This window comes from Paralichthys olivaceus, chromosome 8 (genome assembly GCF_024713975.1).
Source record: "Paralichthys olivaceus isolate ysfri-2021 chromosome 8, ASM2471397v2, whole genome shotgun sequence".
NCBI lineage: Eukaryota > Metazoa > Chordata > Actinopteri > Pleuronectiformes > Paralichthyidae > Paralichthys > Paralichthys olivaceus.
The window spans coordinates 27,326,462-27,338,757 of NC_091100.1; the positions used below are offsets into that span (position 1 = coordinate 27,326,462).

The 12,296-nt window shown below is 39.7% G+C and overlaps 1 protein-coding gene across 2 annotated transcripts in view; it reads right to left on the minus strand.

The window, feature by feature from the left end:
* Positions 1 to 3,434: 3,434 nt before the first annotated feature.
* The window catches only part of LOC109645392 (neuronal membrane glycoprotein M6-a-like), a 38,085-nt gene continuing 29,223 nt past the window's right edge, over positions 3,435 to 12,296 (minus strand). Inside the window, exons 5-7 of one of the 2 annotated variants that reach the window (XM_069529984.1) lie at positions 11,724 to 11,797; positions 11,500 to 11,565; positions 3,435 to 7,877 (exon numbers count right to left, since the gene is read on the minus strand). In XM_069529984.1, coding sequence (XP_069386085.1) covers positions 7,725 to 7,877; positions 11,500 to 11,565; positions 11,724 to 11,797 — 293 coding nt within the window. In that variant the 3' untranslated portion in view covers positions 3,435 to 7,724. Of the gene's footprint in view, positions 7,878 to 11,499; positions 11,566 to 11,723; positions 11,801 to 12,296 lie in introns of both variants that reach the window. The other variant, XM_069529983.1, reaches the window with a different exon arrangement.

Below are 12,296 nucleotides of genomic sequence, written 5' to 3' on the forward strand. Positions count from 1 at the left end.
GTGCTGAAGGCATGTTCCAGCCAGCTCTGTGGAGTCCTCCAGCACCTCTTCAACCTGAGCCTACACCTTCAGAGAGTGCCAGTGCTCTGGAAAACATCCTGCCTGGTCCCAGTGCCCAAAAAAGGACGCCCTGCTGCACTGGAGGACTACAGGCCGGTGGCACTGACCTCTCACATCATGAAGGTCATGGAGAGACTGGTATTGGCACACCTCAGACCACTGGTGTGCCCATCACAAGACCCCCTGCAGTTTGCATATCAGCCCCATGTTGGGGTTGATGATGCAATCATCTACCTGCTGCAGAAGGCCTACTCCTCTCTGGACAGACCCAACACCTCAGTCCGGATCATGTTTTTTGATTTCTCCAGCGCCTTCAACACCATCCAGCCCAGACTGCTGAAGGCCAAACTGGAGGGCACGCGGGTGAGTGCTCCCCTCATCACTTGGGTCGATGACTATCTGACGGGCAGACCACAGTTTGTGAGATTACAGAACTGTGTGTCTGATCGTCTGATCAGTAACATCGGGGCCCCCCAGGGAACTGTACTGTCCCCCTTCCTCTTCACCACATACACTGCTGATTTTAAGCACTGCACTGAGTCGTGTCATCTGCAGAAGTTCTCTGATGACACGGCCATTGTGGGGTGTGTTGAGGGCGGGGGGGAGGCTGAGTACAGGGACCTGGTCGACCGCTTTGTGAAGTGGTGTGGGGAGAACCGCCTGCAGCTCAACGTGGAGAAGACGAAGGAGATGGTGGTGGATTTCAGGAGGAACAAGCCCGTGCCCTCTCCTGTCTGCATCGGTGGGACGGATGTGGAGGTGGTACCTGCATACAAGTACCTGGGTATCACACTGGATAATAAACTGGACTGGTCCACTCACACAGAGGCCGTCTACAAGAAGGGCCTGAGCCGGCTTTACTTCCTGAGGAGGCTCGGGTCCTTCAATGTCTGCAACAAGATGCTGCAGATGTTCTATCAGTCTGTTGTGGCGAGCACCATTTTCTTTGCTGTGGTGTCCTGGGGTGCGGGCATCAAGGCAAAGGACGCCAACAGACTGAACAAAATCATCAGGAAAGCAGAGTCTGTGGTTGGCTCTAAGCTTGTCACCCTGGAGGAGGTGGTGGAGAACAGGATGCTGGCAAAACTGCTGGCAATCATGGACAATCCCTCTCACCCCCTCCACAAAACACTGGACAAGCTAAAGAGCAGCTTCAGCCACAGGCTCATCCAACCCCGCTGCTCTAAGGAGCGATACAGGAAATCGTTCCTCCCAACCGCAATAAGACTCTATAACTCATCTACCTCTGTCAGAGCCACCATCACAGAACTGCACTAATATACCTGTCACCTTTGCACCATGTACCCTGCACTACACTACGTGTGTTAATTTAAACCACTTTAATATTACAGACCTTTTTATACAATAATATTGTCTTTTGCACATCCAGTCCACGTATTCTTACACTGCCAGTATATTGTATAGTCAAGTACTTATAATTATACCCTACTATATATTATATATCATATCATATTATATCATACTCTGCATACTCTGCATATTCTCTGTATATTCTTCGGATTTACAAGTCTATATACACATATTTATACATGTGTACATGCTATTATTATATTATTATTATCACTACTACTACTACTATTATTATTATTATATATACTATTGCTGCCATTATTACTATATACTGCTATTATATTGGTATAATTACTGTCTATATAAATATATATTATGTTATATTGTATACTATATATATATATATAAATATATACTGTACTAATATTCTTATATACTGTCTAACAATAACATTACCATCATATCATTATTACTATTATCATCATATTGCCACTGCACTACTTGTCTGCCTATTCATCTTGTGTTTCTGTTTCTGTTCTTTTTACCTAAATGTTTTGTTTTGTTTTGTTTTGTTCTATTGCATTGTGTTTTGTTGTGTTCCGATACACAAGCTGCTATGACACCTTAATTTCCCTCCGGGGATGAATAAAGTACTCTATCTATCTATCTATCTATCTATCAACTGGCCACGACACAAGGTCTGACCAGCAGATGCACAACAGGAGCCACAAACCAACAAGACCACTTCACTGGACTTCGAACAGCACATCCAAAAAGGACCTTTCCCTCTTTTTCATGGACGGGTAACACAACTGGGCTCTATTATTACGCTAGGCTAAGCAAAGGACTGTTTAATCCTATTTCTATTTCATGTGATGTTTATAAGTTTGACTTGTGTTGCTGTGATATTTGGTAATATGTTATTTGAAAGTTAATGTTAGTTCTGTTATGCTGATCACTTCTTTGCATGCATCTAACTACTTTCTTTAACCTGGCACCAACACCTCACACACTCATCTCCACAAACTTAACACCTACATGTGATCTCAGCCACATGGTCTCACCACTCCAGGGGGCCTTTTGTCTTCATAGTGGCCAGCCGCCATTTTGAATCTCAGTCACTCATTCACACACACACACACACACACATACATGCATACTTGCATACACACCTGTATATAATAAATACACCTTTTGTTAGTTTTTGTGTTTATACTTTTATTATTCTCATAATAAATGTTTTTCTCCAAAACATGTCTTAGTTAATGTTGCATAAGTGTGAATTTTGCCAACCTCTACACTGTCAAGAGCTCCATATCCTTCAACTTTGCTAGCTATTGATGTGGTAATTTTGGTTATAGTTATTTATTTAATTATTAATCAGAGTTCCAAATTTGTAGTCAGTAATTTCATGAGACTTATTCAATAAATTGGTTATCTTTTCCCTTCCTTTGAAGGGTGTTGCCCCGATTTATCTTTTATTAGTTTAATTATCATTTAATATTAATAATTTTAATATTAATATTTAATATTTCAGTGATAGCCACATTTATTGAATGCCCAAAAGCACACCATTTAATGGTGCCCCACGTGAGGGAAAGTAAATAATAACAACATTAATACCAACATTGTTGTTGCTCCGTGTAAGGCAAAGTCATTAATAATAACATTATTTTGACGCCACGTGGAGCAGTGCACAACATACCCTTATACCTGAAACTTGATTATTTTCAGGAAAGTCAAAAACCTCTAGTAAGGATATTATATTTACCTACAGTATGTCAAGTAAGTTATGTTTTTGTTTCTGTTGCTTTTCTGCTAGCAGGGTAACACATAATCTACTGAATCATTTTTTCTTGAAACTTGGTGGAAGGGTGCGTGCCAAGGAAGAACCCATTTACATCTTTTGAGATTTTCACCAATGTTTTTGTGTGTGTGTATTCCACAAAACTGGTAGTATTTGTGCTATGATGTTGTCATAGATAATGGGCTTTTCAATATTCATGTTATTATCAGCAGTGTGACAGTGCTTTTAAGTGAAATGAAGACAAAAACTCACAATATTCCATTACAGGTACACAAGTGTATTATTTTGTTTTATTTGTATATGCAAGCAAGTTTATATCTTTACAAATAAAAAAGACACTGTCTGCCCAAGCTGTTGGCAAAGATATGTACAAAAATGAAAGAGTGAAGAAGATAAGTCTGCTACTAAGCAACCAGAGTGAAGTATAAAAAGTCTTGAATATCATGGAGAGACAAAAAACTCCCACATTCTAAATGTCCAAACTGACAGAATGCAATAATGGAAAACATGATGATCGAATTTAAGGTCACAGACCACAGCTTCATCGATTTTTAGATCTGTGATTCAGTTCACAATGAACAAGAAAGGACTTTGTTCAGGCAAAGGAAATCTGACTTTTCATCCTATGATACGCAGCTGGGCTGCAAACACAGAAGGTCAGATTTTGTGTGCTTTATCTCACTGACAGGGCCAGTTTTTCTGAATCCTGACATAATTGGATTTGTGGTCAGGATAATGGAATGTTTGAGTTGATCCAACGTCAGCTGTGGTCAGCAAGCAGACAAGAAAGCCGCAGGATTAGTACATGTCAATACACATATTCATCTTTACAAAGAGACAAAGTAAAGGAGAAAGAAAGAAAGTAAGAGCAGCTAACATTCTCTAACTGGTTTAAACAGCAGCTGAATCTTCTTGTGCCTGTTCAAACAGTAATTCATTTATATTTGGTGATTTGGCTACATTTAGGCCACAGTGACACTTTCTAGTAAGCATCACTGTGTTCTGCTCAAACTGCTCAAGAAAATATTTTTGAGATAAATTTACTTTGGAACTAGCTTGAATGATTTATTTTAGCCTCCTCAACGTCTGTTACATATGGTGCTCTGGATGTTTGAGCTGTGTTGACTACGTTTGTTGCTTATTATTTGAAGCTGTTACTTATGCATCGGTGACTCTCGTTTACACATGAAATGTCAAAGCACATCAGCACAGAAAATCAGACGAGTCACGTTCAAAGTCAAATATGGTCACAAAAATCTGAAGCGGACATGAGCGGCTGTGGTGAGACAGTAGCCTTTATGCCCAGACAGAGGAAGAGGATGTGAGCAGAGATGAGTGAAGGATAATGGGTGGCCAGAGCAATACATTACACCATGTTTGCAAATCTGCTTTATTAGCATAAACGATAACAACGTGATCATTTCACTTAGGACATAATAGATGATTCATGCATTTGTATGCCAGCAATTTATGGGAATAAATTGCTGGCATTTCTTGCAAACTGCTACAATTTATTGCTCTGGTGGTAAATAAATGAACAAGCAAGCAAGCTTAGCAACACCAATATCAAGAAGAAACAGCAAAACTCCACACTGAAAGGTTTGAAACAAAAAAAAAGCAGAGCAGTGCCAGTGGGAAATATTATTATTTTTGTTTTAATCGTTAAAATTATGACCACTGAATGCATAACCATGCCACAAACAACAACTAGATTTTCTTTCTTTTTTTTCAACCTAGTACAAGATTATCATCATTATTATGTATTCATTCATTTTCATCGTTATTTCTTCAGGTTAATACCAATGCTGCAAGACTATACATAGGTCCCACAGTGGGGAACTCAATGCATTTACACACCAAGAACAAGAGAGAGAGAGGGGTCAATAAAAGCACAAAACACAATATTTTCTTTTACCTGATGTTAAAAACATTGACATGACACCCATTGTCAGGCAATGAAATGACAGAATACTGTTACTGTAAAACTAGACCCTTAAAAATACTGACTGTACGCAGCCAAGACAACCCCTGAACAGGCCACTAGTCTGAAGGAGTCTCCCATCCCATCTATACTGATGGTACTTGTTTTATCATTTTTTACTTTTATGTGTCAAATGCAGCTGCATATACACAATGCAAAGAAATGTATTTGAACTCTGTTGTACCACTTTCATACTGGAAGAAATGTGATGCCACGTGATTTTATGTCGGTTTGTCAGTATTTAACAGACACATGTCAGATTCTGTCTAGTCTAGTCATGATACTGGACCGATATGCTTTTTATAATTAATGTGAAGATTTTATCATTTTTATCAGAGCCATACTGTGAAGGGCAATCTATTTAATTCAGCTAACATACTTAATACCATAAGAACATCATCTCGCAATGGCCCAGAACTTGATGATCTGCGGCACACACTTCTGTTTTCTGTGTAAATAGTTTTTCATGTACAGCAGCTGCTGCTGTGTTGCAGAGGAAGCTCATACAATTCCTGTGTGTGTTAATGCAGCTTTCGTAGAAGGGAGAAGCTCCGAACATTGGGAATGAATCACCCCCCTCCAGACTCCGGACCAGGAGAAGATCATTATCTTGACCTCTCACCTCAACTGTTGCACATACATGTATATCTTTATACAGACTCATTTTGGGTACAGTTCTTGATACTGCACACAAAAAGAAAAAGAAAAAACATTTTTATTCTTCTTATTAAATGGTTTCACATTTAAAAAGATTAAGAGATTAAACGTTGATAGTAAAATAGTGAAATGATGTTTGTAATGAAATAATTATGGCTCAGAGGGATGTTGTGGTGGAGTGCATCTGTGTGTGTTTGTGTGCTGGTATATTCTTTAAATTTAAATCAGTCATTCCCATCTTCATCATCTATTCAGGAATCATTCTGCAGACAAAATGGATCTCTACTGGCTGAATCACCTCTTTCCTTCACAGCTACAACCAGGACAAACACATACAATCATCTTATTCTAATGGCTGGGTCAATTAAATTTAACGTTGCATACAAATGTAACCCCTGTAAACTGGTGACAAGTTTCAATCAAATTTATCCCTCCAGAGGAACCAATATTATCAAGTTTTATTAATAAAGGTTGAAACAAGTCTAAGTGCAATTTTAAAGGAGTTTAGGCTTAGTGTATACACAAATTAGTGTGTATTTGTGTGTGCAGAACCACTGAAATACAGTGATAAAAGTCCAATTTCCACACACCTGCCCCTTTTAAAACCCCAATGCCAAAATTACACAATGCCGATTAAAATGGCAAAACCCAAAAAGTGAGAAAAAGACATTATTCAACAAAGTGATGAGAATAGTACACATGTCAAAAAACGTGCTATTAAGATGTGTTGTTTCTGAGGACAAAGTTCATATAAACTGGGGATGAAAGGGACAGGGGACGCAAAACCTCAATGGCCTCTGAAATTCTTTAACTTTTACTCTGATGACAGAAGCCTTAACATTAAAATAATTAGAATTTATAAATGATCTTCAGAGTACTTTGTCAGTCCATAATTGGTCTAATAATCATGATCACAAAAAAAATAAAATAAAAATCATCACAATTATCACCACCTTCTTAAACATTTCAAGAATTTCCTTTCAAGAATCACTTATTTTGTTACATGCCACCTTCAGTATGTGCAACAAGTATGTGGAAAAAATAAGTCGTCTCAAGATCAGAAGGTGACAGATAGGAGAAAGAGAAAGTGGTTAGGTTGGATGAAAAAGTAGAGAAGGGTAGGACAAGTTAGCAACCCATTTGTAACCAGGGGTTACATGTTTCCTCAATGACTACACTTCTCTGCAATACCAGTCATCATTGAGTGGTGCGACACAGCATGACACCACCATACAACACTAACTGCACCACACCAACCATTCAGCCACATCTATGTGTGTGTGTTAGAGAGGGAGAAAGAGAGAGAGATAATGTATGGATGAATCACGTGTACGTTGTACAGCAGGTACAGGGCTGTTCAGCAGGAGTGGCTCCCATATTAAATGATGAGCTCATTGACACCAGACTCATGCACGTATCTGCTGTAGATTGTTGGCCTTTGTGTGTTATGCTAACAGCTTGTTATATGTCTATGATATGTTTCTGTGACAGCTTATTTGCATGCTGAGCAATGGTGTAGTTTGCTGCCACAACTTTTGCAGTCTTTAAATATTAAAAAATCCATGGCAAATTCCAACTCAGGATAATTTAATCAGATGATTCAGGAAAACAGGGACCAAAGATGGAGCAAACTCACATGATGATTTTAGCATAGACCCCCCAGAGCCAATGATCTACTGCTGACATGAGGATGATATTGGTGTTTGTGTACAGTGATAATTTGTTTGTTAATGTCTACCAGCTTGTGACTGTATCTGTGTCTGATTACATGTTTTTGTTGTCTTTTTCATCAATGTATACATTGTATATCTCTGATTGACTTAGGCTTGTATCGTGCCCTTTGTGTCTGTGTGTGTGTGAGTGCCTTTGTGCGCATGCATTATCATTGTGTGTGTCTGACAGAGATGTTTATGTGTAGGCATTAAGGCGTTCTTTGGAGCGTGTGGAGTGGATGTCATGCAGCTCCTGTTCCTCCTTTGACTTGATGTCCTCATACTTTTGCATCCGACTGGCATCCTTCAGGTAGCCCCAATTAGCAGCTAGAGCCATCAGAAAATGGACCTGGAGGACGAGTCAAGGTAAACATTAAAAATAGTACACATGGAGTAAACCAGACAACAAGGCACTAGTTTGATTTGGTATAATGTTCACGTTGTACCTGTTGTACCTGAAGTATTATGAGTAAGTGAGTGCACAGGGCACCACTGAATTGTACAAGCAGATAATGATACAATACAAAATCAACCTCACATTGTAAAATGAAAATACATTTTCACTGCAAAATAACAAAATGGTTTTTCAAAGACTAAATAGTAGTTCAACTGCACTTTGCGACATAAACTTTACAACAGTGCACACAGACAACAGTCGTTTGTTTGGGGGGGACCCATGCAGCCTAATGGTTGAGGCAACTACCATTGAACTGCAACATGAATTTTTTTAAATAGCTGCAGATAACCAAATGCCTCCATAGCTACATGTATATCTTGCGGACATACATTTTGGAAATATGAGACTCTGCGGTTCTGGTTTGGTCTACAGAACTTCATCCTCAACACTGTCTAGAGTCTTTTTTTCCCAATAGTGTGTTCAATGAAAAAAGATCTCTAAACCCAATATAGATCATACCATCATTGGTTGATGCTTTGTTTACAACTTGTTTATGCTGCCTCCAAATGGCCACAAGCTTGTAAGTCCAGGTTAAAATTTAAATTTAAATTGAAGTACAATATATGATCTTTGTCTATTTTCTAACTTATATTCCCAAAAGCAGCGTGGGATGAAAGTTGTATTTGGAAAAAAGCTTAGGAAAACAATCACTAATGATTTCTAAGAACAGTTTAAGACAACAGCAGCAAAGCAGGAATAAGCAAGTAGAGAAAATGAATGAATAATGAATGCTGTATGTGCTGTGCCTGAACGCACCTCATAGGAAGCTTTGTCTTGACTATGGAGTCAAGACAAAGCTTCCCCTTGAATCAACATTTATCAAATCTACACTTATTTTTCGTACTTGATCAAGTAATATACCAGATTAAAAACGCAATCCCTGTAGCGAGGAGTCAGATCTCACTGACCAGATCCCAGGATCTTGAGTTTCAGACAGTGTCAGAACTCACCAATCAGATCTCAGGATCAGTGTACGTTACCTGCTTTGGCCGCTCTCGTTAGCATAGCCTCTACTCAACGTCACTTCTGCCCAATAACACTGGCTGAATGCAACAATCACATCCAGTTCACCTTATATTTCTATATTTGACTACTAAGCTAACTGTTGGTACCTGGTATCTGTGAACCATAGTTGGGCCTACATGTGTAGTCAAAAGCCTGACAGCATGTCTGCTTTGTTCTGGAGACAAAGGAGAGCTTCCAGGACTCAGTATCCCAGGGTGCTTCATCTTCACACATAGGTGGTAAAACTGCTCCTGGAGACAACTCTCAACCACTATTGGTCACTGTGTGCCCCATGACCCATGAGGTCACAAGGCCAACATAAGCCGAGTTTCCCCTCTCCTAGCTCTCTTCTCTCTTCTCTCTTCTGCCTCTTCCCCTGCTGACCGCTCCTGGAGGAGTAGGTTCTGGCCCTGCTCTCCCAGTCAGGGAGACTTCCTCCCTACACAAGCTCCTCAACTTCCAGCAGGCCTGCCTGGAGCAGACCGCTAAAATCCTTACAAAGGCAGCGACGCGAGAGCCAGCTTAAGAACTTCAGCACAACTGGCCACGACACAAGGTCTGACCAGCAGATGCACAACAGGATCCAAAAATCAACATGACCACTTCACTGGACTTCAAACAGCACAACCAAAAAGTACCTTTCCCTCTTTTTCATGGACGGGTAACACAACTGGGCTTTATTATTATGCTAGGCTAAGTAAAGGACTGTTTAATCCTATTTGTATTTCATGTGATGTTTATAAGTTCGACTTGTGTTGTTGTGACATTTGGGAATATGTTATCTGAAAGTTAATGTTAATTCTGTTATGCTGATCACTTTCTTTGCATGCATCTAACTACTTTCTTTAACCTGGCACCAACACCTCACACATTCATCTCCACAAACCTAACACCTACATGTGATCTCAGCCACATGGTCTCACCACTCCAGGGGGCCTTTTGTCTTCAGTGGCCACCCGCCATTTTGAATCTCAGTCACTCACTCACACACACACAAGCACACTCGCATAAACATCTGCATATAGTAAGTACACCTTTTGTTAGTTTCTGTGTTTATACTTTTATTATTCTCATAATAAATGTTTTTCTTCAAAACAAGTCTTAGTTAATGTTGCATAAGTGTGAACCTCTACACTGTCAAGAACTCCATATCCTTCAACTTTGCTAGCTATTGATGTGGTAATTTTGGTTATAGTTATTTATTAATCAGAGTTCCAAATTTGTAGTCAGTAATTTCATGAGACTTATTCAATAAATTGGATATCTTTTGCCTTCCTTTGAAGGGTGGTGCCCCTATTTATCTTTTATCAGTTTAATTATAATTTAATATTAATATTTTTAATATTAATATTTTTAATATTAATATTTAATGTCTCTCGCCCTGCGTGAAGGAAAGTACATAATCGTACCCTGCACGAGGGAAAGTACATAATCACAACATTTGTGGTGCCCAGTGTGAGCCAAAGTCATTAATAAAAACATTATTTTGACGCCACGTGGAGCAGAGCACAACATAACAAAACATCATGCCATCCGTGCCTTGCGGCTGTGCCTCACTTCAGAGCAAATAAAAAAATTGCTGACCTTAAGGAGGATATCCGGAGGCTTTCGGATGAGCTACAGAACAGAGACTCCGTCTTGAGCAGCTTTATTGACGAGCAGACCAAAATACTCGAGGCAATTATCCCTGACACAGTTCTTTGGGAGCCCTCCACTTGTCCTCAGCTTTCATCCTGCTCTACTCCAAATCAACAGTCCCATTGGGCTGAGGTCGTAGAGGGGCTCTGCAGCACTTTATCTCCCGTCTCAGGATCAATCAAATTAAATTGAAATAATCTCCAGGGTAGACCCCTATCATTTTTCGGCCCCTAATATTAAAACAGCTAAAAATCTAGGTGTCACATTTGATTCTCATCTAAACTTCAAAACACATGTTAATCAAATCATTAAATCTTGCTACTACATCTACAAAACATTGCTAAAATCAAATCAGTTCTTTCTCTGTCTGCAGGGGGCAGAGAGAGGGGGATGACATGTGGGCACCCCACTGCTGCTCATATTTTAACAAAAACAAACCGTAGGTCTCATATCATGCCAATTCTTGCATCCTTTCATTGATTACCAGTTAAATTCAGGATTTAAGATTCTTTTAATAACTTTTAAAGCTCTTGACTCCCTATAACCCTGGTCATAACGTGAGATCGGCCAACCTGTCCCTGTTAGCTGTCCCTAGGTCATGGCTGGCTACTCAAGGTGACCGGGCTTTTTCTGTCAGGGCCCCGAGGCTCTGGAACTCCCTGCCAGATGATATAAGGCTTGCAAACTCACTACTGATCTTTAAATTACTGCTCAAAACTTATTTTTACAGGAAAGCATTTCTAACATGCGACTTGTAATTACTTTCATTCCAATAATCAGACTTATAAACTTGTAAATGTATTTCCTACTGTGAGCTTTACCCACAAGTTGGAGGGCATACCAGTCAGTGCCAATAAGTACTGATTCTCACCATGGCCATGACAGCAGCTCCTGCTCCTGCCAGTGCGCAAACAAACAGATGAAAGGTCAAGTCCAGCTGCAAAACACACAATACAGCTGTCATTTGAAGTGGAGATTAATTTGATTTGATAAGTCACAAACCATTATATTTTCATCTAAATTACATCAAATACAAAGGTAAAGGAAAGAGAAAACAGCATGATCCTGCTTCCTTATCTCCCGGGATTCTCTTACCTCATTGGATTCACACATCTTGAAGAACTTTTCAGATCCTGTACACACCTTCCTCTCCTCAGAGATAGTCACTGCTCCTTAACAAAGAAAAAAGAAAAACTATATCATCAGCAGAAACTGTGACCATCTCTCCTCAGAAATGTTCAAGGCTACTTAACAAAGAAAAAAATATATAATTGGCACAACCTGTTGCTGCATGCATCCATCTGTGGCATGAAGGGTGATGAAAGAGCATTTAAACTAATTACAGTTTTCCCTGGGAGAATGACCCCCATGTGCTCCTGTTGAGTGTATAATCCCCAAAAAATCCCCTGAAAATCAATCAGTTTGCTTACAGAGGCTCATTTGTAGTTTCTATGTTTGTACTGCAGAGGGCAGTGCTTACAGAGACTGTGTGTGTTGGCTTTATGTGGAGAACCGGGAGACCCAGTTTAAAGGAAAAATCCAGACACATTTAATAAGGGAGTTATTGCTCCTACACAGACACATAGATTAAGACATATCCTCCCACAGGGTTTTAAATGCACCTGTTACTTACTCATTAACACAGGAAAACCTGGGTTGACTTTCGCG